The sequence below is a fragment of the Diaphorina citri genome, unplaced genomic scaffold, assembly GCF_000475195.1.
Source record: "Diaphorina citri unplaced genomic scaffold, Diaci psyllid genome assembly version 1.1 scaffold17, whole genome shotgun sequence".
Classification (NCBI taxonomy): domain Eukaryota; kingdom Metazoa; phylum Arthropoda; class Insecta; order Hemiptera; family Psyllidae; genus Diaphorina; species Diaphorina citri.
In genome coordinates this window covers 178126-201413 of record NW_007377455.1, presented here as the reverse complement: position 1 = coordinate 201413, position 23288 = coordinate 178126, and the positions used below count along the sequence as shown (strand labels likewise).

At 34.5% G+C, this 23288-nt stretch overlaps 3 protein-coding genes and 3 long non-coding RNA genes across 6 annotated transcripts; 2 read left to right on the top strand and 4 right to left on the bottom strand.

The window, feature by feature from the left end:
* Nucleotides 1–377: 377 nt before the first annotated feature.
* On the bottom strand, nt 378–4549 carry LOC113466783. The gene is made up of 2 exons (XR_003391077.1): nt 4326–4549; nt 378–458 (listed from the first exon to the last, which is right to left on the bottom strand). It is a non-coding gene; the product is annotated as an uncharacterized LOC113466783 (long non-coding RNA).
* On the bottom strand, nt 594–2223 carry LOC103507630 (neurofilament heavy polypeptide-like). The gene is made up of 2 exons (XM_008472128.2): nt 2076–2223; nt 594–1666 (listed from the first exon to the last, which is right to left on the bottom strand). Exons 1-2 carry the CDS (start codon nt 2181–2183, stop codon nt 1322–1324), a joined length of 453 nt encoding a protein of 150 aa, XP_008470350.1. The 5' UTR covers nt 2184–2223; the 3' UTR covers nt 594–1321.
* LOC113466788 lies at nt 2220–2966 on the top strand. The gene is made up of 2 exons (XR_003391079.1): nt 2220–2276; nt 2844–2966. It is a non-coding gene; the product is annotated as an uncharacterized LOC113466788 (long non-coding RNA).
* Nucleotides 4550–7606: 3057 nt separating the features above from the next.
* LOC103507724 (partitioning defective protein 6) lies at nt 7607–10826 on the bottom strand. The gene is made up of 4 exons (XM_026822347.1): nt 10644–10826; nt 9452–9668; nt 9386–9405; nt 7607–7777 (listed from the first exon to the last, which is right to left on the bottom strand). The coding sequence occupies exons 1-4, from the start codon at nt 10677–10679 to the stop codon at nt 7607–7609; spliced, it is 444 nt and encodes a 147-aa protein (XP_026678148.1). The 5' UTR covers nt 10680–10826.
* Nucleotides 10827–11006: 180 nt separating this feature from the next.
* LOC103507713 (ADP-ribosylation factor-like protein 6) lies at nt 11007–23043 on the top strand. The gene is made up of 4 exons (XM_017443481.2): nt 11007–11238; nt 11454–11711; nt 11834–12184; nt 22528–23043. The coding sequence occupies exons 2-4, from the start codon at nt 11534–11536 to the stop codon at nt 22557–22559; spliced, it is 561 nt and encodes a 186-aa protein (XP_017298970.1). The 5' UTR covers nt 11007–11238; nt 11454–11533; the 3' UTR covers nt 22560–23043.
* LOC113466780 lies at nt 21608–22288 on the bottom strand. The gene is made up of 2 exons (XR_003391074.1): nt 22157–22288; nt 21608–21939 (listed from the first exon to the last, which is right to left on the bottom strand). It is a non-coding gene; the product is annotated as an uncharacterized LOC113466780 (long non-coding RNA).
* Nucleotides 23044–23288: the final 245 nt, after the last annotated feature.

Below are 23288 nucleotides of genomic sequence, written 5' to 3'. Positions count from 1 at the left end.
GAAAACTCCTTCTTGCATTTAACCTAACCCTATAAGAACACTGGTCACTGCTCGTTTGTGCCAGTTCCTTTGGTAGCAATATTCCACGGACGTGACTTCTGCACAAGTACCGCAAAGATCTACCTACCTAATACCTAACTATCTTCGGGATATGGAAGATTTTTTACCTCCCAAAGAGGTTTGATAGAGGGATTTGCAACTGTGAGTGCAATGTGTATCGCATATTGCATAGTCAAATCAGTTTTCAGGCGATCATACGATTTCGACAGAGGGAACTGTAACTGCTAAGGTCTTACGGTCACGAAATCGAAGAGAGAAGGATTAGCCATCTAAATAATAATATTCTAACCTGAGTGTTACAATTAGAACATGACTTCTTTTGCATTGCTTGAATGAGATGTTAAATAATCCCTTGCTCTCCTGAACTCCATGGTAGCACTTTCATTTTCGTTTCTTATCTTCAAAAGGAAAAAAGTTCAATGCAATAAATTATTTATAAAAATTGGGTATTTACCCGGGTAAATACCCAGGGTATTTACCCCAAAAATAAGTACCCGGGTATTTACCCATCACTAAGTACAACAAATGAACCCTTCAAGGGGGACACAGAACTTTTCTTTGTATTATATTTTCCACTCTTTCTAAACTGTAGCCACCCCAATGAGTTGTAACCTGGAACTCACTTTTTGTTTTCCTCCTTATATGGACATCTTGCAGATAGTAAAAATTATGTGTTAAACATGGTTGCCAAATTTCAGACCAGGCAATCTGTGTTGAGGGTTTTTGAAGAATAAACAAGTAAAAACTTATCTAAAACTAAAATAAGAAACCAGAGGAAAATTCATCATAATATATCACACATAACATTGAAAAATTACAACAAAATATTTAGGAAACAAAAATATAAAACCATAGGTAAAAAATGAGATACAAACTAAAGTCTAGATCAATAATATTATCTCCAGACTGTTATCAGTAGACTGGATTATAATTAGTATAATACCTAACTTTCTGATATTGGCATGTATGCAAATATACAACAAGCCTGAAATATATGGAACAAAATACATACTCATAAATATGAATTTGCATATAATCCGGTCTCAATTATAGACAAGGGTGATAACAGAAAAATTTGAGTCTTTTCAACATCTTCATATCTAAAGAGATTTGAAGAAAAATACAAAGAGGTAAAATTACAGACTAATACTGAGAGTGATAGTTAATCTTGGATATTTCATTAAATATCAAAATGTTTACAAGTCTATTTACAATACATATATATAAAAAAAGTAGGTAGGTACTTTTGAAATTATACTCCTTAAATGCCTCTCCAACTTGTCAGGAACAATTTCCTGTTCAACTCTGCCAGAATCACATTACATTGTTGTGCAGACTGCTGTGTATTCATAATTGAATTGTATGTTTCTTCTTCTGTGTCTTTGGAAACTTTAGTTTTCATTAACTTTTTTCTCCTTGGTTTAGGAGAGGAATCTTTTGATTCATCTTTGCTAGTTTGGGTTGTTGTAGGAGGAGGTAGTGAAGAACTTGGAGGTGGTTCCTTTTCTTTCTTGGTGTCCTTGGATGAGGAATTTGTTGACTTTTTGTTTGATGACTTTTCCTGTTTCTCTTTTGCTACTGTTTTGTCTTCTTTTTTAGTTGTTGTCTGGAAAATAAAGACAAAACAAAAATGTCGGAATTAGTCGAGGGTTCAATCCTGCATATCCTTATAAGGTAAAGCTCCAAGTCCCAAAATTATAGCTAGGGAAAAAAGACAAAAAGAATCTACATTACACAGTTGGATTTTGGCAATGTGAGCAAATCTGTTAGGGACCTTTCATAACTTGCTTCCCCCCCCTCCTTATAAATCAGGTGGTTGTTGCTTGATTTTAAGAAGATGAGACAATTTACAAAGACAAAAAGAATCTACATTACACAGTTGGATTTTGGCAATGTGAGCAAATCTGTTAGGGACCTTTCATAACTTGCTTCCCCCCCCCCTCTCCTTATAAATCAGGTGGTTGTTGCTTGATTTTAAGAAGATGAGACGATTTATATACTAGGTAGGTACCTACCTTTTTTGGATTTTTCCTGTTACTGAATGCAGATGCATCATAGTAATTTGGCTTTTCCCTCTTGATTCTTTCAGTGCGTCTACGAAACAATCCTTCATATTCACTCATAATTAGAGCTATGGCTCCCGTTTTGGGAAAAGGTTGTTTACGACTTTTAAAAGCTGAACTATGACGAAATATGAATCCTGTATCTTGTATGAGGTAACGCAAAAATGATGAGAGAAAACCCTTTTTTTTTCAAGATTTGATATAGGGAACAGTACCTGCCAAGGCCATATCGTCCCGAAAGTGCAGGGAAAAGAAAGACAGGATAGGAAAAAGCCAGCCGTTCCGAGAACAAACCTTTTTTGTTTCATAATAAAATCCGCCCCGGGCGGAGATCGAAGACGAGCCCTAGCGCTTACAAGGCAGACGCGCTACCCAACTAGGCTTTTGAGAACCTGGGAACCTGAGTAAACCGAAGTCAAAAGAAGTACAAAGTACCCTCCCCAAATCCCACTCCCAATTGTTTCCAGATCCAAAACACTAACCTTAAAAACCTGCCTGCGTGGTGTATAGTTCGCTTGGTAAACAGGAGGGCTTGAGTTCAATCCCAACCAAAGTACCTATAGAATTTTGTCCTCAGCATTTTCAGAGATTTTGACCACAAGAACAATAGTAGCCTACTAATAGCTTAAAAGGACTCTAGTCCTATTCGAGCATGATAAACAAGGTGTATTCTTTTCTGTTTTAACTCATCTCTTTCTGATTGTCCAACTCCTGTTTCAGATTCTGGTACTTGATGAGGCCACCGCCTCCATAGACCCGGAAACCGAGATGGCCATCCAGTCCACCATTCATTTGGAGCTACGTCACTGTACTGTCCTGCTGATAGCACATCGGCTCTCCACGGTAACCTCGTTGTACGATGAAGATAGCCACAGCTTGTTGATTTTTCGCAAATGCTTGAAAGGTACCCCATAAACGTTCAAAAAAATTGCAGCGACTATTGAACTTCTTCGGTCCTCCACCTCTGGGAGTTTGGGTCCTCATTTGGAGTTTACAACCTGTGCATTTATTTATCGAAGCGAATCGTCCGATGTTCAGGATAGACCAAAATACAATAACATGATAGGTATTAGCTTAAGATGTACCTAACTAATACCTACCTACTAGGTAAAATAGCATTGATATTAGAACACTGTTATGAGTGAACTGTTTAGAAAAGGGTCCCTCTACCTACATAGCACCCATGGACCTAAAATTCAATTATTAATATACCTACGTACCTACCTATCAAAATTTCCGGTAACCTCCTGTGATAAGGTGCTGGTCATGGATAACGGACAGGTCAGTTGAAGACTCGTGTGGTCTGTGTCGTAGCATGTTCATTCGGTGGTATGTCCCTCATCAGGTGGGCGAGAAGAGACACAATACTTCCCAACTTCCCATTTAAGAACACCAGAATGTAATCCGTTTAAATATTTGCGGTCAGCCTAATTAGCTTGGATGGTAGCGCGTCTGCCTTGTAAGCGCTAGTCCGATGGTTCGATTCCTGCCCGGGGCGAATTTCATCCTGAACGGATAATGCTCGTTCTCAGAACGACTAGCTTTCTCCTATTTTAGAATGAAGGCTGGAAAGCGTTTTATCAATCTACATTCTACAGAGTGGGTAGTCAGTCAATTCTTCTTTTGAACAGCAGTTTGTCAGTGGCTTTGGGGAATCGAACTTGGGTCAAATAGTCAAATTGCCTCAAAAATAATGGCTTGTACCTACTGTGGCCGTGATTCCCCCTTTCGGATATCTAAATGTAGTGAATATTTCCTTATGATACTTCCGTAGGTAGTTGCAGAATTTTCTTCGGGATCTTTTTCGGGCTTTGTACAGTTTTTTTATGTGCCCAGAATCCTATGCCTAGATATAATGAACCTTTTTGGAGCTTTTTTTCTTCTTCAAAATCAAGAGCAAGCGATGCACTTTTCTTCTCCACCTCCTGTAAAAATCATCTCACAGCACTCCCATGCTTCTCACCCTCAGTCTGTCCTATAGGAAAGCATATTTTTTTTTTTATCATTTTCATAGCGTGAAAGATATAATTTGATTTAAACGTTCAGTACGCAAACAAATATTAGGATACCACACATCACCACTGAAAACTATTTGGTTGCAAAGTTATAACAAGGTATCCAAAAATTTGAGTAAAAGTGGTGCAAAGTCACCTCAGTTTACGGTAACAAAAAACAAGAGAAAAGTCGTAGGTAGGTAGGTACCGAATCAAATGGTACTTTTGTGAGATCGTTGATGTATTTCGTAGACGAGGATATTCGCAGGAACTAAAATTGAATTCCTCGATAATTAATTGATTAAACAACCCCTTTCCGCCGTTCCTTCAATTTACTTTGCCAAAAAACAGAAATTTTCCAGGTTTTCTTTCAAATTCAACATGGAAAAACACAAACAAAACACTGTCTGATGAGGATGAGATTTTCCCCCACAGAGACAAATGACAACAGAGAACACAGAGGTAATATACAACTTCCGCAAGTGGACCACACACGATTCAAAAGTTCAACTTTGGTGGATGTGCCTAAACTCCCTATTCATTACAAATTAACGTTAGTGGATGTGCCTAAACTCCAATGGACGAAAAAAACAACTGCGTAAAGTCTGACGTCACACTTGTTTATGGTAGAATTCACTGCGTCACACATATTTGAACTCTTTCATTAGAACGGAAAATAAAAACTTAATTTTCGACCTTTTACAGTTATTTTTTCGGAGTTTTGACCTCAGATTTGGATTTTTCCCAACTTTTTACATAGGAATAAACCATTTATTTATAATTTTTACCCATTTGCAACTGATCCATTGGACCAACTGTTTGAAAGTTATAGTCCTAAACTCCCTATTCATCATAACGTATAATACGTTATGCTTTTCATATTAACGTTAGTGGATGTGCCAAAACTCCCTATTCATGATAACGTATAATACGTTATGTTTTCATATTAACGTTAGTGGATGTGCCAAAACTCCCTGTTCTAATTCTATTCTACCCTTGTAATAGGTATAGGGCGTTTCGTGGGCATTTAAAAATATCATTTCATACTCATCATAATATTTCTTTTAAAATGCAAAGTACGTACCTACCTAAATACCTTCATAAACTTTTTTTTTTTTACTTCTCGAAATTTTATGAGAAACTCGTTAAAGGAACAAATTTCAATGGCAAAATGAGAAGTTCCTTTCAGGAAGTAGCCCCAGAAGCTACCCGACCAATAAGCTTGCCAATGAAGGGGGGGGGGATGAAATACGAAGTAGAACTTTTATCATGGTTATAAAATTCAATTCATTTATTTTAAAATAATTTATAACATTCGTTGAAGAAATTCTTCTCAAAAATATAATCTGTACAAAAATTATTAGATTTTTAAAACAATGACATAAATATGTTCAAAGATAACTCAACATGATTAGCTCTTTAACCATTGGATATTAAAAATAAAATTCTCAATTTAAATAACATTTTACACAGTCACACATAATAATACTATCCAACTTTAGCTGATTATATCTACTTTTTGCAGTCAGATTACACATAAAGAAATCAATGAACTTTGTACAGAACGCAGAATGATCTTTCACTGTTTCTTGTAATAGAAAAATAAGCTCGATATTATAAAATTCATTAGAGAGTTTAATATTAACTTTATCCAACGCAAATAGAGGACATATTTAAATATCTATAGTTATTTCTGTTTGTATGGTTAATCAAAGACATATAAAACCATAAGAGAGTAGTAAATTTATTACTAATAGTAAAAAAAAAGTAAAATACATAAAATGGAGTTTGAAACTGAGTCAACTTTCGTATAATCTACTATGGACGGAATAAAATTATTCTCAGAAAGTACAGATATAAAGAATGTTAGATTAACTCCCAGGGGCTGAAGAAAGTATAGCAAAATTTCAAGGTAAAGTAGAAGGTGTTTATCCTCCTAAAGTAGCTGACATAATAATAGTCTTTACATCAACCTGAGAGTTAATATAACAACACTATTTTGCAAATGCAGGCGGACATAAATTACCTATGTTAATATTTAAAATTCGTTCATCAGCAGAGGAAGAAGAAAAAGGTAAATTAACAAGTTTACCTATAGTCTATTCTACAACTCTAAAATTTTGTCAAGTCATCATGTACAACATAAAATAAGACAGAGACAACGAATATGAAAATCATTTAAATTATAGCAGGTTATTAATTCACATTCCTAAGATATGGACTTTATGTGACTCGGCATTTAGGGTACAAATTCATTCAGGGGAGAAAAGGCACTTATAAGTACAAAAGAAATAATAAAATTTGTTATCACTAAAATGAGAATTAAATATACAAAGAGGTATTAAAGATACAAGGTATTAGGCTTTGAAAAAATAACAACTATGAAATTATTATGTAATATTTATTGTGTAATTTCAAGGGCACTGAAATGACGGTCTCTTTGAATTATCACAACAGCTAATAAACATGTAAAAGCTACAAAGTATAAGATTGCAGTATTTGATTAGGTTATCAATATAAATTATACACTTAGGGGTTACAGATACAAATACAGTAGGTATACATAATAAAGAAAGTAATATATATTATTAAGTACCGACGTGACATCACTAAGGTCCAGGAACACACGTTTAGGTTGAAATCTTCTTTGTATGCTTAAAAGTTCTCAATAATTTCAACATGAACCTTCATACCCGGGCCTGAAATGTTCAATAAGCTAATGATAGGAGAATAAAGGAACAACTTAAAAGTATTAAAAAATATCCTCCAAAATCCAAGTACACGAGTTTCTACACTGCTGAGAATTAGACTCAGGAAGCTCCAGAATACTCGTAGTTTCTCCATATTTCAAACCTTGGATTTCGTGATATGTATATGACTGGCCATCATATAATAAATTATTGGATATGCTAATCATAGCATTTACCCTCAGCTTTGTATTTTCGATTTTGCTAGCACAGTATAGTACATAGATTTCGTGATATGTATATCACTGACCATCATATAATAAATTATTGCATATGCTAATCATAGCATTTACCCTCAGCTTTGTATTTTCGATTTTGCTAGCACAAAGGAGGTGATTGAAACTGATCATTAAGTACAAGATGCCATTGCTTCATATTGATAGATGGTCAACATAAAATAATTTCATTATATTTCGAGTATCACAAAATTTTATCTTTTCCAAATAAAAGTCATCACATGTATCGCCCTAATGTGATTTAACTTAGAACCTTCAAGTTCAGCAGTAATTTTAGCGCCTTTAGGTACTGAGGAACTCTCAAAGAGGACACTCTTCGAACGTTCAAGTTCTTTCTATTCACACAACACTGAATAACACTAGAAACATTACTGCTCAAAAATGTCAAAAAAAAAAAAAAAAAAAAAACTAACTGGGTACAAATTTATTTATTTTATTTTAATTTATGTATTTATTTTTTAATAGGGTTCCTATTTGATTTCAAAAGGAGAGTTATTTGTGGATTGTTAAGAGTTAAGACCATAACTATTTACCTTGTCTAGACCAGTAGAAGTGACACGCAGGCTTGTTCCGTCCCGGATGTAGAATCCCAAGGGTCGCTCTGAGTTGGGAGATTTGAGTAGGCGAACCCGCCGACAGGTTTCTGGTACTACGTCTACATCAATGATTTGTGAAACCTGTTGAAAGAAAAGGGTTTTCCATTATTTTTTTTTCTACTTCAGTACGGTTCGGCTGTTATTCAGGACCAAAGTTTTGTTATTTAGGGCTATAGTGGGAAAAAGCTCAAGAGGAATCAGTGGCTCTCAGGACTGTACTTTTAGCCACAGGTCGCTCAAATTTTGCAGAGAGCTTCGATAATTTATGACGATGCATAGTTTAGGTGGATGTGCTGTTATTACATCACGGTATGGATGAAGTGTAAAACACATTGCATACATAGATCGATTACTAGGCGCTAGAAACTAATCAATACTGAAGAATTTCTACAGCCCGTTTACGTTATACCTACGTCCAACCTACATGCCATGTTCTTTCATAAAGATTGTAGGTACCTATGTACCTAATATCAGATAGGTATAGACTGAAGACAAGTCCTTTCAGCTGATGTAACTGGAGAAATTATCATCCTGTTAGGAGCAAACTATCCTGTTGAATCTGAATGCATAAATACCCACAGCACACCAATAGTTTACAGATTTTATGTATGTAACAGTCCATCCTGGTGTCCAGCAAACCGATTCAGTAACGAGAAACTAGTACACATACTAAAATACAGCATGGACTTCATTTCAGCATGATAATAAAAACGGTGTCATATAAGATAGTTGGCTCCAGAAGCGAGCAGAATGCTACATTCTAAGGTCCCGTTATTGTGTTATGCTTAAACCTCTTTCAATTTGTTACCATTAAGAACCTAGTAAAGTAATATTTTACTTCTTTTTAACATTAGGTTTTTTTCGAAGTGTTGGTTGGCCTCTTCGTGTCAAACCTCAGGTGATGTTTGAATCTGCTATTATTTTTATTTACCTACTTTAAAATAAGACGAAAGAAATTAATACAATATCGCAGTTTCTAGTAGTAATATGAATTTCACAACTTTCCTTCGGTCGGACTTTTGAATACCTTAAATAATCTTAATAATATAAAAAAGGACCTAATATCAAGAGGGATCGAGGGAGGGTTAGTCATACGTAGGTAGACTATTATTTTCTTTGCGAGTAGTGGAGATGACAGAATCACTTTACGTAATGTTCCATGCCCAATGCTTATATCATTTCTAGTGGAGATGACAATTTTTCTTTTTTAGTTGCTGAATAAATCTAATGAAAATAATTCAATAGATGAGTATTATCTTTAGACGAAACTCATTCAATTCTAATATTACTATAGAAAACGATAGGTAATACCTAATACCTATAAATGGCTCTGTGCCATAGCGTATGACTAGCTTAATAGACGAGTAAATAATAAGTAGCGGTACTTGAGAGATTAATGAAAAAGTTAAAGAGATTCTAGTTGCCAATCTTCTGACCCTAAAACCGCAATTAACTGTACAAACTACAAGCCCAGAGATCATTGAAGAGATAGATAATGCTGGTTTACTTAACATTATCATTGTATTAAATAATGAATTGTATTATTTTGGCTCAGCGTTCGGTTAGCGGCTCTGTGGCCTACTCTCAACATCGTTCAACCCCACCCAGTTCCAAATTTGAAGATACTTTTCAAAATTGGTTCAAGCACATAGGTTGACTCTTTCCCCTATGTTTCTCCATGTCAGTTACCTGAAATAGATATTTTGATGCTTACTGAAAACAAATACAATTTTAGTTCTCTTACTTAATACTTACCTTTTCTTTGAACTATTACTCTTAGGAATGAATTTAATAATGCTTTGCCCAGATTAGAATCATTGTTTATAGGAAGCAGATCACCATCCGTTGCAATGTATGTTAGATGGAATGGAATTTCATCCAAGTGATGTAATTTTTCAACTAGGATTTTGAATTCATTATAAGTGCTTATATCTGGCTTAGGAACTGAAAATCTTCTAAACTCTGCATCAAACTGAAAGAGAATAAAAATAAATATTAACATTTAAAAAATACAACAGTGTGCAATACAAGCTCAAGGGAATCTCTGCCATTGTATGTCTGGAAAAAATTTGGTTTGGTCTAGTTAGCTCTGTTTTATTTCTTAAAACATTGAAACTACAGTTTAACAAAAAAGAAACTAAAAAAAAAAAAAAGCTTTGCAACCAAGGTTAGTCTGGTTCATGGCTCAGCAAGAAAATATCAATTTTGAATGTTGAACTTTGGTTTAAACTGTTCCACTTGGGTTACGGTTTCTCAACAAACAACATAGCCATGTTCAAGATCTGAAGATGTTAGTGTTTGTTAACTTCTAGACACACCCAGATACTGTTTGAGTATAATCTTTGAGCATTCTCAGAGGTGTATTAACACTTGCGAATAGACCTGGCTATTAATTTATCCTGTCATCAAAAGGGTCTAAAGATCCTCTAGAAAGGTATGTTGTTCTTTGGAAAGACCTTATTTGTAGAAATAAATAAAAGGTCTCAAGAGTAAAGACCAACAAAGAAGGTACTTTCTGGATAAATCTTTTCATTCCTGTTATTCAATCATACAAACCTTCCTTCACAAGTTTGAGAATCTATTTATAACTCTGTTTACCACATTATCATTGTTATTCAACACAGTATTGTACTCATGAGTAATACTGATCATCATAGTGCCAGAGAATACATAGCTCATCACATCACATAATACGAGTTATAAAGGAAGTGACTAAGCAAGGAGAACAATTTGATCATGCTGTTTCTATGTAGCATGAGTACATATGTGACTGGTATCCTGATGAATCCAAAAATATAGATTACTCTCAAAGTAAAAGTTTGGGATTAACTTCTGTGAAATATTGGGCAGTTAGACAGGGATATGAAAGTAGGTACTTGGTAAAAAAAAATATTCATGCTTTGAAAATTTAGGGGGTGGTACCTACTTGGTTGAAGTTTGAACATACCTTGCTTTTTATGTGCACTTTTTCGGTTGTGGTCATTGTAATGACAAGTAGGTAATTATAAAACACTCGGATGACGAAAATCTAAAACTTTTCTTTAATCATTAATAATTAAATTAAAATGATTTAGGAATTAAAAGTAAAAAAAGGTTAAACAAGTGTCTAGTTTTGTGTTTTGATGTTGAAGTTGATTTGGAATTTGGAATGAATGAAATTTTTTATACATCCACAGAGAAGTTGTATTCCCACAGAGGTAATGTATCCACGGAGGTATGCAGAGTGGACAGCAGAGAGACAACAAAAAAAGTGTGACAACATAAATGATAAGCATTCATCATTCATCATTATCAATTTTTCATCATTTTGGTACCTATTTTTGGTTAAATTTGAATTTTGAATTCAATTTTCAATTTTGCCTGACTTGCTGATAGTAGTAATACTAGTAATAGTTGTCTTTTAAGTTCATCTTCACTTTGGATTAACGGTGGAGCATTTCAGTTTTGCATTTTCCTTGTATGGAAAGTTGAAATTCAATGGATTTCCACAAAGGAAGGATTTTTTCAGGAGATAGGTACCTCTACTCAAGGTTTTGGTGATGGTAAGGACTGGAGTAGGTACCTACCTAGTAAAGTGTTGGTCTCTCTAACAAATTTTATCTTTTATTTTTGAGATATACCCATATCTCAAAAATAACTTTAGAGCTTTAAAACTACTTCTAATCTGTTCCATGAAACTACTTCAGCAGAAGAATTTATAGTTGGTTGATACCTACAACTTGAGATTTAGTACTACTGATTTTCTTTTATTTTTCAGATACTTATTTACTGAGGTACCTTCACTTTGAACATCTAGCTAGCCTCCTCAATGCTGGTTGTTCCATTGAATCAGTAGATATGAAACTGTTTGGAAAATTGGCTAATATTTTGGGTATAAAGAAGAAAGAAGTCAAAATTCTAATCCTTGGTTTGAACAACAGTGGTAAATCTACCATTGTTAACCATTTGAAATCTGAAGAAGATAAAGTTCTGAACATAGTACCAACTGTTGGTCTCAATGTTGAGAAATTTAAATGTAAGTATTCCTCGTATGACCTATTTATCTGTGAAAGTACTTCCATGTTATCCTAACTCCATGAAGTATTTGTAAAATCCGCCTCTTCTTTAATTGCCTTTTTTTCTGTGTTTATTTTTCAGATCACAATGTTGGTTTCACTGCATTTGATATGTCTGGGCATGGGAAGTATCGTGACTTATGGGAACACTATTACCGAGAGAGTGAAGGCATTATATTTGTGATAGACAGTAGTGATACCCTGAGGATAGCTGTAGTGCGAGATGAACTTGACATTCTTCTCCAACATCCAGACATTGTTACTCGTAGAATACCAATTCTGTTTTTTGCTAACAAAATGGATTTAAGGGATTCCTTGTCTACAGTCAAAATAGCAACCATTTTAGGGCTGGAAAGAATAGAAGACAAACCATGGCACATTTGTGCAAGTAATGCATTGAATGGAGAAGGTTTACAAGAAGGATCTGAATGGTTTACTCAAGCGTTTATCATCATTATTACCATCCCATTTTTACTTTATATTTTTCAAGTACCTTCTAAAGTTTACTTACCTGACTACATTATTATGATTCTAGTTATAAATAGGACAGTTTAAGAGTAGCAAGAATAAGTACATACTCGTAACAATATTTACTCATTCATTATATTTTTGGCTAGAAGATCAATTACCTATATCTTATGCTAGGAACTGATAACTACTCGTAAACCGCGATAAACAGTTGTAAGGACTTAGAACCTTCTACAAATCTACATGGTAAATCATATTATTGTTTAATGTGTAAGTACGAGCCAAATAAAAGGAGGTACCTTCACAACAAATACCTTCCTTCTTAGGTATATGAAATATTCAGAGAATTCCCCACGCAGGTGTTAATGACAACTGGAGCACACCGCGGGTTAAAAATGGGTTGATACCGCCATGTGATTTATAGGAACATTGGACTTTTGATATTTATAAATAGAACTTGACGCTTTTATAATCCTGGGCCTTATACACTGTATAGAACGCATTGTATTGTTCGGTTTTCAGCCCGCAAGTCCGTTACGACCGTTAGGTATGGTACGATTCAGTTTGAGAGACAGTTCAGCACTAATGGGGCAAACCAAAGAGAGACTTTGCCCAGAAGCGTAAATAAATTTAGCGTCTTTTTTTTACTATTTTTAATGTAACCGTTTGAGTAGTCTCCCGTAACATAAATTCCTGATTATTATTACTGATAATACTCGTAATTCAACCCTGAAGTCGGAACTTCTCTTCTTAGGTTTATGATATATCTTTGAAATCAAACTGTGCTCCGTCAAATTTAGGTAAATTCCTACGACTTTTAACCAAAATTATTTTAAAAAAAACCTGGGGATTGGAATGACCTCAAATAAGCAATGATTTTACCTAATCTAACAAATTCATCTTCCCAATACCCTACTTTTTTACATAATATTAAAAATGTAATAAGCACAAAACTAATGATGATAATAATAAAAAATAATCGAGTAATACTTCTTCGAGTAACACTTGACACAAGACCGGATAATTTCTTTCTGGAAGTAAGACAGCTCTTTCGTCCTCCGTACCTTGATACTATTCAGGTTCATGGCTACAATGTCAAGGGAGAATGGTAACTTGGTACTCACTCTTACCTATATGGTAAATGGCTGATCATAGGACAACTATCTATTGTGCTAGATAGGTATATGAGGAGTCAGGAAGACGATGATCCGAAGGTTAGTAAAGATGAGATAAGGAAAGTTCTAAAAGTCAGACCGTGAAGTGAACCCTGCTCGATTGTAATGACAGGAAAATTATTCCTGTCAGGAAATGGGTCATCAAATCCCTGACCCTGCATTGAAAATCAAAGGACTTTTTCACAAGACAGATGTGATTCAGGCGAAGTGACTTTTTGTGAACTTATACCTAGGCTTTTTGACCTTTGAGTACCTACAGTATGTTACCCAAAGACTTTTCGCCGAATAAAATTTTGGGATAGATAATCCATGAGTTTCGATAATCCATGAGCTCCATTTTTAACTTTCAAAAGTTCCCTCTATCCCCATTTCTTCTAGAAGGAAAAGATTCGTCTTAATTTTAAGTTACAACATTCAGAACCCAATAGTCTCGTTCTTGTTTGTATAGCGGGATCCGAACCCGGTACCTCCTGAAGAGGTTGAGCAGAGAGAAAGAACTCAGTCGAGTTTATTATTATTATCACACGACTTCCTTCTCTTCTCGTCGTATTTAGGTTTACATTTACAGTACGCTCGGGCACTACCTACTGACCTACAAACGTAGAAAGATTACTGTTATGTTTGGATAGTTTTTGTTACAATAATAAGAAGAAACATGTAATAATTATTATAATCTTTTTATGTCGAGGAAGAAATTCTTTCATCGGATTCGCTGTCAGCTGTTGGATCATAGTGCTTTCATTGGGGCATGTCTGGTGTTTTGAACTTCATAATGACCTCGTTTATTGAACCTTCACACGTAGCGTCATCTGCCTAGGTCATGCTGGTCATAACAAAGTAAATTTTCATTTAAATATTGTTTCTTTGTGGTGAAGCTGTATTTTTGCTATTTTGTCAACTTGAAATGCTGCTACTGGTCGCTAACATGCTCTCTTTTCGCTTAATATTTGAAGATATATTATGCGGTTTCGCACCTGAAGTAATATGATAGCTCTATGCGCCCCTGATCTTCAAGGACCAAAGATTGTGAAAAGAGTTTGAAAGATAGCAGATTTCTTGCTAGTGATATGAGCCACTTCTCTCCCTTCTATTTCTTCATTCCTTCCTAGCTCTCTAATATTTTTTTTCTATTGCTGTGTCTATGTCTATAAGATTTCTACTAGAAAGACATAGATCTTGGGTCTTGGGTACTCAGACATTTTTTATGAGACTTCAAGTTAGCTGGTTGACCCCATTTCATACTAAGGCATTATAAGATTGATAATTTGAAAAGCACACATTTTTAAAGCCTCCGGTTGTGTGAGTAGGTAACTCGTAGCCACTTGGAGCTTGATTTGAATACAGCATAGTGTCCGGTCCGTGTTAGCATGGCTTACATAGCATGCCTCGTGTAGCATACCGGTATCTCAATTCAAAGATGATATCGGTGAAGTTATTGCCCTGTAAAACTTTCTGATTACTGATTGTATTTTTATAGCTCATAAGCTTGTAATACAAATCATAATCGTATCAAATATCTACAAAGAGACCCATAGAAGCATATTTATTACATGGAAAAAGAATATGAAAATTCTGAAACCGTTTTTTTTTTTATTTTACTTGAGGCACATCAAAAATATTATCTTCATTTTTTAGGTACTACCTAGTTATTACCATTTTGTCCTGGGCTTGGTGCTTGTTTTATGGCAAATAACTCCACAGTACCTACCTCTACCTATAACTATACGTATTCAGTAAAAAGCGAGTCGCTCAATTTAAGTTATTGGTGCTCTAGTTATTTTGCTATAGTCTTGGTTGTATGTACCTAGTTAGTTGCTCGTCAGACAGGAAAAGCTTGTTTTACGGACCTAGATTTGGAATTATAAAGATAGTAGGTACCTACGTAAATAGCTGAATAGTCTGAATACATTTACATTAGTACATTTATATGTCTTACCGTTATGATGCAAAAGGGGTTGGGGAGCTATTTTTCAAAAGTAAGCTGGGATTATTATTATTTTACTACAAATGATCAGACTATTTTTTTTTTTTTTTTTTTTTTTTTTTTAAATTGGGAGTTTTTTTATTTTTCTACAAAATATTTGACATTTTTTTTTTTTTTTTTTTTTTTTTTTTGTTCTCATTATTATTTCTGTGGCCCGTGGGTTTACTCTAATGTTATTATTTTCTAATATTTTAGGCTTGCACACCGGAGGCCCCGGGTTCGATTTCCAGCAGAGTCGATCACATCCAAGAAAGTGATTTCCTCCTTACAGCCAATGGCCTGGGTTCATTCTTTTCTTGTGGTTTGGGTATGAAATAACCTAGTACTGAGTTCACTCGCCAAGAATCAGGCCATAACATTTTTTCTTTGTATAATATCATTCTTTACTGTACATCATTCTTTCTTATGATCATTAGAGGAAGCATTATTATGTTGTTGAAAATGCAAATTTTCCTTGACAAGCGTGACTAGGCGGTCAACAATTTCGGTGATTTTTGTGGCGTAAGAATGATCGAGATTCACAATGTTCACATCCTCATTGAGTGATGAAATAGGGTGAGTATTAAGTACTAACTGTTTGCTGCTAAAATCTATCTGAAAGCTATTTGGTTGACCCATTTTTTTTACCTTCATGAATCGCTGAGTGTAAAAAGGGGATTAGTCACATATTTTCGAATTTCACTTTTTTACAGTTTTAGATTCCTGATGGGTAGACGGTTCGTTTAATATAAAAATGGGAGTTGTCCGACAAACCTAAATTTTATTGTTAATTTTGGCTAAATAATGACCAAGGAAAGTATTGCAACCGAATTGACTAAAAATTATCCGAAAATAATAAAGAAAAAACATGTATACCTACCTATTTTTCTTGAAATTGCAGTCATTGCCTATTTTTCTCTGTTAAAAAAAAGACAAAAAACATACTAACTATCCCTTCTGATTTCCTAAGGTAGTAATAATGATGGTTCATTGTTTACTAGGGCACTAGCTAGTTAAAATTATAATCATACAGACTTGTACTCTAAATGGGTACGGTAAAAATAAAAAAAAAGTCGGTGAAAATGTAACTGAGTGTAAAAAGGGGATTAGTCCACTTTTCATAATGGCCCCCAGGAGCCTTATTCCTGAGCCGAATTTTAAAATTTTCAATAGAAAATGACCGCAAAGAAGTCCTTGATAACGTATATTTATTTGATTTGTTTTAGTCCAATAGTTTCCATACAGAACAGTATTTTGCCTCTCCTGAAAAATTACATTTTGGACTAATTCCCTTTTTACAATCAACGATTCACACATTTATGTGTGTTGTTAATATAAATTTAAATAATTCCCTTTCTATATAAAATCATGAATCCTGCATGCAGAATCAGAATCAGAAGTTATCTCGGGGTATTGACCTATCTAATTTTGGACTTTTGATCAGACTACATCTAGGTCTTTCTTTCCTACAGAATGATGAACATCTCTTTCAGGCCTGCTATGTTGCAGTTTATATTTTGAGCAGATAAGTAGGTACTTTTAGTTAATAAAAGTAGTTTCTCGCCTGATCAATTATTTCACCTTCTTATACAGAGGTAGGTAGGTACCTGCCTACTTCCTAACTCAAGAACCATTGACTCCAACCTAAACTCGAAAATAATAACAATTACAAAATAAAGAAAGCTTTTACTCCATCAACAATATAAGACTTGTATTAACAATATAGATAAGAAGTAAATATTATTATTATTTAATTAAGTCTTGAAGCATTATCGAGATAATATAGGTGAAACAGGGCAGGAGATAGGAACTTTGGGGATTTGTAAGAAGTCTTAAGTTGAGTCTGAGGACTTCAACAAGTTTACATCTTCTCTACTGCCTCCAATCATCTCTTTATCCAATTGGATGGTAGTTTGAAACAAAAGAGATTACCCACCTAACTGACGAGTGAAAAAAAGGAAGTAAGAGAAGAGGGTACATTTTAGGAAGATATTGGCCCACGAGAGGATGATAGAAATATTTGAGGAATTGATAGATTAATCTTACTTACGCATATCTATGTATATCTTACAACTTATCTAAATAACTTTCTGGATCTACAATCAAGTTTTTCCTCTGGACTATGGAGAATCAAAATTTTGACTCACTCGTGTATCTAAAATCAAATTTCTTCACCAACCTCAACATTTTCCTCAATGGACCACCAGTCCTCCCCTCTGAGATCCCCCCTAGCTCTGTCTCGTCCATGGAAGAAATATCAAAAGGTAAACGAACTGTTCATTTCCTCCTAACTCTCTCTTCATGATACAATGTCAATAACTCCAGAGAAACTGGGTTAAGTAAAAGTTGTTCTTGATTCTTGCAATTATTCCAGTCGGAAGGCGATGAATCACGGTTTGGCTTAGTGACTGGTGATACAAAATAAACGTCAGTATAGTGTGCTTAATACTTTTTTCAAGTACCTATCTAAAACACACTATACTATAGTATTTCAAATACCTACTTGAAAAATGTATTAAGTACCTAGTACAAGTATAGTAACTTAATTAGACTGTAGAGGTATGAAAAGAGGGACAATCTGATGTTATTTATTATGGCTTCCTGTAGAGATGAACACGATCTGAATTTTACTAAAGGTGCTGAGATGGGCACTGGTACGGTTACCAACCACAAATGACTTTTCTTAACTTCAGTGATTTGTTGGGAACAGGTCATTTTACGTATACCTACCTACTTAGCCACGCCCATTGTCGTAATTCAGTAGTTAGTGGATGTGACAAAATCCCTTTTAATTTCCCTTGTCCTATTAATCAGGAAAGTAGATAATGTAATTTTATTGTTTCCTCCTTTGTTATTTAGTGGAGATGACTTTTTTTCCTGTTTCATTGAATCATTAGTCAGTGGATGTGTCGAAATCACTTTATTCACTACGTTTACCATAATAAATTATGATTGATTTTATTATTTTAAACAAAATGTTTTTTTATTCTCATCTTCTAACTTTCATTAATTAGAGGATGTGCCAAAATTACTTTTCATATTTTCTCAAGGTTTAGATATTATACGTATTTATAGTGGCATCTATCCATTTCCTTCTTAGCCTATTCAAGTTTTTCAATTTTTTCAATAGCCTTTAAAGTAGTTTAGAGGACTTGCATTAACAAAGTCATCCGACTGATATAGCCCATGAACTCTCTTAGGTATGTCTGAGTATCATTCGCGTTGAAAAACTCACCGTTTGTCAGTAGCTTGAATAATAATGAGAGACCTACTTCTGTTTTGTTTGTTTTATGTTACTCCGCTTGAAAAACCAATCTTGTGATCAAGACGAAAGCCAAGCAAGTTTATTTATCCATCACCCAATCACTACAGTTATGTATGTAGATACTTTGTGTGATGACATTCTTAGAATTGACCTTTTAACAATGTTTCAAAGGGTAGATAAATATGCAAGTTGACACTATGCTATCACTATTGCAACAGAAGTTTTTACTAACGGCCTAAATGGTTGAAGAACGATGTACAAAACAGTATAATTTCTATCTAGGTAGATTTATACTCTATAAATCTTGCATGGAACAAAAAACTTCAGGAAAAATGAAAAAGTATCAAAATTATAAATTTCTTGTACGTAGTTATATTATGACAAGATGAAACCTAATAGGTTTAGGTACCTAGCAAAAGTCTATTCCTAAATGAACAACAAAAGTCAACCTAGTATTTTACAAAATTTAAATTTTCCCTTCTTAAGGCGAAAATAAAGGCACCTATCTCTTCACGAACAACCATCAGTAGTATCCATCTCTTTGACGGTTCGCAGAACCATCCAGCCTATCGCTTGATATAACCTATCTACCTACTAGTAATTTCAGAACCGCATAACATAGAGATAACTTCTGACATAAAAAAGAAGAAATAATACTAGTGTTGATAATAACAACACAGGAGAAAGACTTTCTCGATGGACCTACTTTTGGTCTTGCGTTATTACCATCACCAGGTGAAGAGGCTCATGCCAGTTCTTCGTTTATTTTATTTTTACTGACAGAGGTAGGACAAGATGAAGAATCCATATTAGAGAAGATTTTATCAAAGTAACATTGAACATGGAGGTTGATCCCTCTTTTTTCCTCTTCTTCCTTAATACCTCCTCTTTGTTTCCAGATCAGGTAAACACCTGAATGCATTTATTTGACAGACGAATCCAAAAATATAGATTACTCTCAAAGTAAAAGTTTGGGATTAACTTCTGTGAAATATTGGGCAGTTAGACAGGGATATGAAATTTGTTTGTTTTATGTTACTCCGCTTGAAAAACCAATCTTGTGATCAAGACGAAAGCCAAGCAAGTTTATTTATCCATCACCCAATCAATACTTTGTGTGATGACATTCTTAGAATAAAATTGACCTTTTAACAATGTTTCAAAGGGACTTTGCAAGTTCAATCGGTACTTGGTATCTAATATTTAACTATTAACCTTTATGAGCCCTAGTTTAGCTTCTTTTGCACTGATATGTCTGATATGTTTATCATCGCCTACTCTCAACATCGTTCAACCCCACCCAGTTCCAAATTTGAAGATACTTTTCAAAATTGGTTCAAGCACATAGGTTGACTTTTTTACTGAGGTTTGGAGCGAGATTTGCTTATTAAGAAATACTGCTATCTCATGATGCTTGAGAAGTCAATGAACTTTAGGACGGTTATGTTTTTTTGAACGGGGGTGTCATGTTATCTATTCTATGAATACATAGATAACTATTAGATATTATGTAGTCATGGCGATTGAAAAATTAATCATTACTTTCGTGATGATGAATGATGGATGGAATGCTGTTTTATTATTATTATTCTGTAGGTAGTATTTTTTTCTGTCGCTACTCAATGAATAATAATAATCTAGAATAATCTGTAGATGCTGCAAATCCAAGACACGAGATGCATACTCGTAGATGGTGCAAATCGAGCTTATTCAACAACTTATGACGATCAAAAGTGTCCGCGGGTCGGGTCTTGGGAAATGTACGGTTTGGCCGCTATTTAAGGTGAAACTTTGAAAAAGGTCAAAAAGAGTTCGCATTACTCAGGATTTGAGATTTCGGCCAAAGTCGATCAAACTAAACACAGGGATTCAATAAATTATGTAGATCAAAAATGTTCCCAAGTCTTGTTTCCAGAAGGCACGGTTCGGCCGTTATTTAGGCCAAATTTTGCAAAGAAGTTTGACAGTTTATGACTGTTAAAAGTGGAGCCCCCTTTAATCCCCTATAAAAAAGTTAATCAAGGTTTACCATGGTATGACAAAGTTCATAGTGGTTTACTTACACATCTAAAATCTTGGGGATTTGAAATTGTAATGTGGGATTTTGTCTTCCCAGGTGTTCCACCCAGGAATGTTGAAATAATATTTTTAGACCTTGAAGATGCATAGTTGCTCAGTTCTTCCAGACTTTCTCCTGAAAATGAAGAAAATCAAATATTAGTTTATTTAATATCAAATCAAGTAATTCTAAACTTGTCATTATTCTACCACAATATGGAAGAAAATCAAATTATTATGTCAAAGGAAATGAGATGCCACATTTCTATGGTATGTTTCAAAGTATAATCACTCACTATGACCCAAGGAATTTGCTATACTTCTGCCACTACATAACTAAGATTGACTAAATTATGAAGTTTTATTTTATATCAATTACTAGCCAAAATCCTTAAGGCATGGCCATTCATGTCACTCATCCATTTAGTGGTCTTGCTCAGCATAGCTTAACAAAAACGAATCGGAAAATAGCCTTCAAGGGAGTGCGAGCAATAAGTTGACAAAGTTTCATAGCAATCAGATGAGCGGTTTGGCCAGGCATAAAGTTCGAACAAACAAACACACACATTCATTTTTATATATTAGACTAGCTGAAACCCATCGCTTCGCTCTGGATTTCTGCTAGTAAAACCCTAAGGCATGGCCTTTCATGTCACTTATCCATTTAGTGGTCTTGCTCGGCATAGCTTAACAAAAACAAACTGGAAATAGCCTATAACCTTCATGGGAGTGCAAGCAATAAGTTGACAAAGTTTCATAGCAATTGGATGAGCGGTTTGGCCAGGCATAAAGTCCAAACACACACACAAACATTAATTTTTATATATTAGATATACAACTTTCCCCTATGTTTCTCCATGTCAGTTACCTGAAATAGATATTTTGATGCTTACTGAAAACAAATACAATTTTAGTTCTCTCAAAAATGTCGGAATTAGTCGAGGGTTCAATCCTGCATATCCTTATAAGGTAAAGCTCCAAGTCCCAAAATTATAGCTAGGGAAATTTTCTTCCAGACTCAGTTTACATGTTTTTGGTTACTCTAATGTGATTCCTGTCAAGTCCACAACCTCATCTTGTTCATCATCCTCGGAATTATTTGTAGTGGCTATTGACTGTGTAGATTGGTGGGAATCGGATGATAACTGTGACGTTCGGGAGTATGATCCTCTTCTGGGAACAGACATATTTGCTCTCTGGTTGGCTGGCTTTACCGTTATTATCAGATTCGAACTGTTTGCGACCATCATATCCGTCACCTGTAAATTAAATATAAAACTCACTTCCATGCCAAGTATGCGTTCATTCAATGTAATATTTTATGTCCTCAAGAGTCCCTTCTAAATAAAAAGACTCTTAAGCCTTTAATCTTAAAGTGTGGCTTGGACGTTAATGGATTTTTTGGTGAAAACAGATTTCTCATAAATATATCTTCGGCGGGTATTCAAATTAGTGGTCCCTTATCAATATACATACCTGATCTAAACTCTTGCCAGCTACCAGAATTCCGTTTACTTCAAGTACTTCATCATTGACTGCCAGTAGTCCTGTGGATTCTGCCAAGCCACCTGGTACCAATCTCGAGATGAAAATACCCGGCACCTAGGAAGGGGGTTAAAGCATATTATTATCTGTCTGAAGCTAAAACGGCGAGATACAGTGTCTTAACATACTAATTAATAGTAGAAGTGACGCCCACAGCATTAGATTATCAAAAAGAGGACATGAGGCTAGCAGATTGCAGTTTGTACATAGTTGTTCAAAAAATATTAGTTCAAAATTCACTTCAGCTTGTAAGAAAGTGCCTTGCTCTAGAAATAATTTTGATTAAAAGGTAGGTATCAAAATTACTCAAGCTATTTGTGAAAATATAAAGTGATGATAACTATCAACATATTTTCTCTTTTTATATAGAGAATTATAGTCAAGATTGTCAGTCTGAAAAGTTTAAATAAAACTATGACAGATTTTGTGGAAAAGTGCCTAATGAGAAAGAACCACAAATTTCAGATTAACTATCAGACCCAATGGATTGCTCTCAGATTTCAGTTCTAAGAAATTTAGCTAGTCATTTTTATATTGCTTAACAAGTCTTTGTAATGGAGTGCCTTTAATTTAATTTTTTTTTTCACTAGTTATAAGTAGTTAGGTACACTGTACAAAATTTGATCTCATTTTTTTAATATCATTTTAAATTTATTTTCTTTTGGTGGGTTTACCCTCTTATGTTACCTAGGTACAATATTGTTTTTCACTTTGTATAAATTAACATTTGGAGACATCAGTTTTAGAGATAAATAAAAAATTAACAAATAAAAATTTCCACTTGGACATAGCCAAGATGGTTTTGCTCTAACAATATATTTTCTGCTAAAATTTTACACCTACTAAAATAAAGCAGGTTGTATTGTCAGATCAATTTTCAGGTGCTATAAACTGCTACTTAAATATTGTTCTGTTGTAAAATTGTTGTGTAGTGCTTATCTACCTATTTAGTTCATAAATATCAGCCCGGATGGGACTAAAGGTTGGCTTTACCCCAACAGTGTAGGCGCTACAATTAGGTACCTACTATGGTCAAACAAATACAAATTATGTGTAAATGTTG

What these genes read in the sequence shown, in the direction of transcription:
- LOC103507630 (XM_008472128.2), bottom strand. Translation starts at nt 2,183, where the DNA reads ATGAGTGAATATGAAGGATTGTTTCGTAGACGCACTGAAAGAATCAAG. An exon ending in ACAGGAAAAATCCAAAAAAG is followed by an intron (nt 1,667 to 2,075) that starts GTAGGTACCTAC and finishes TTTATTTTCCAG; the next exon opens with ACAACAACTAAAAAAGAAGA.
- LOC103507724 (XM_026822347.1), bottom strand. Translation starts at nt 10,679, where the DNA reads ATGACCACAACCGAAAAAGTGCACATAAAAAGCAAG. An exon ending in AGTAATAGTTCAAAGAAAAG is followed by an intron (nt 9,406 to 9,451) that starts GTAAGTATTAAG and finishes GTTTTCAGTAAG; the next exon opens with CATCAAAATATCTATTTCAG. An exon ending in CATCAAAATATCTATTTCAG is followed by an intron (nt 7,778 to 9,385) that starts GTAACTGACATG and finishes TTCTTTCAACAG; the next exon opens with GTTTCACAAATCATTGATGT.
- LOC103507713 (XM_017443481.2), top strand. Translation starts at nt 11,534, where the DNA reads ATGAAACTGTTTGGAAAATTGGCTAATATTTTGGGTATAAAGAAGAAA. An exon ending in CAATGTTGAGAAATTTAAAT is followed by an intron (nt 11,712 to 11,833) that starts GTAAGTATTCCT and finishes TTTATTTTTCAG; the next exon opens with ATCACAATGTTGGTTTCACT. An exon ending in ACAAGAAGGATCTGAATGGT is followed by an intron (nt 12,185 to 22,527) that starts TTACTCAAGCGT and finishes TAGGTATCAAAA; the next exon opens with TTACTCAAGCTATTTGTGAA.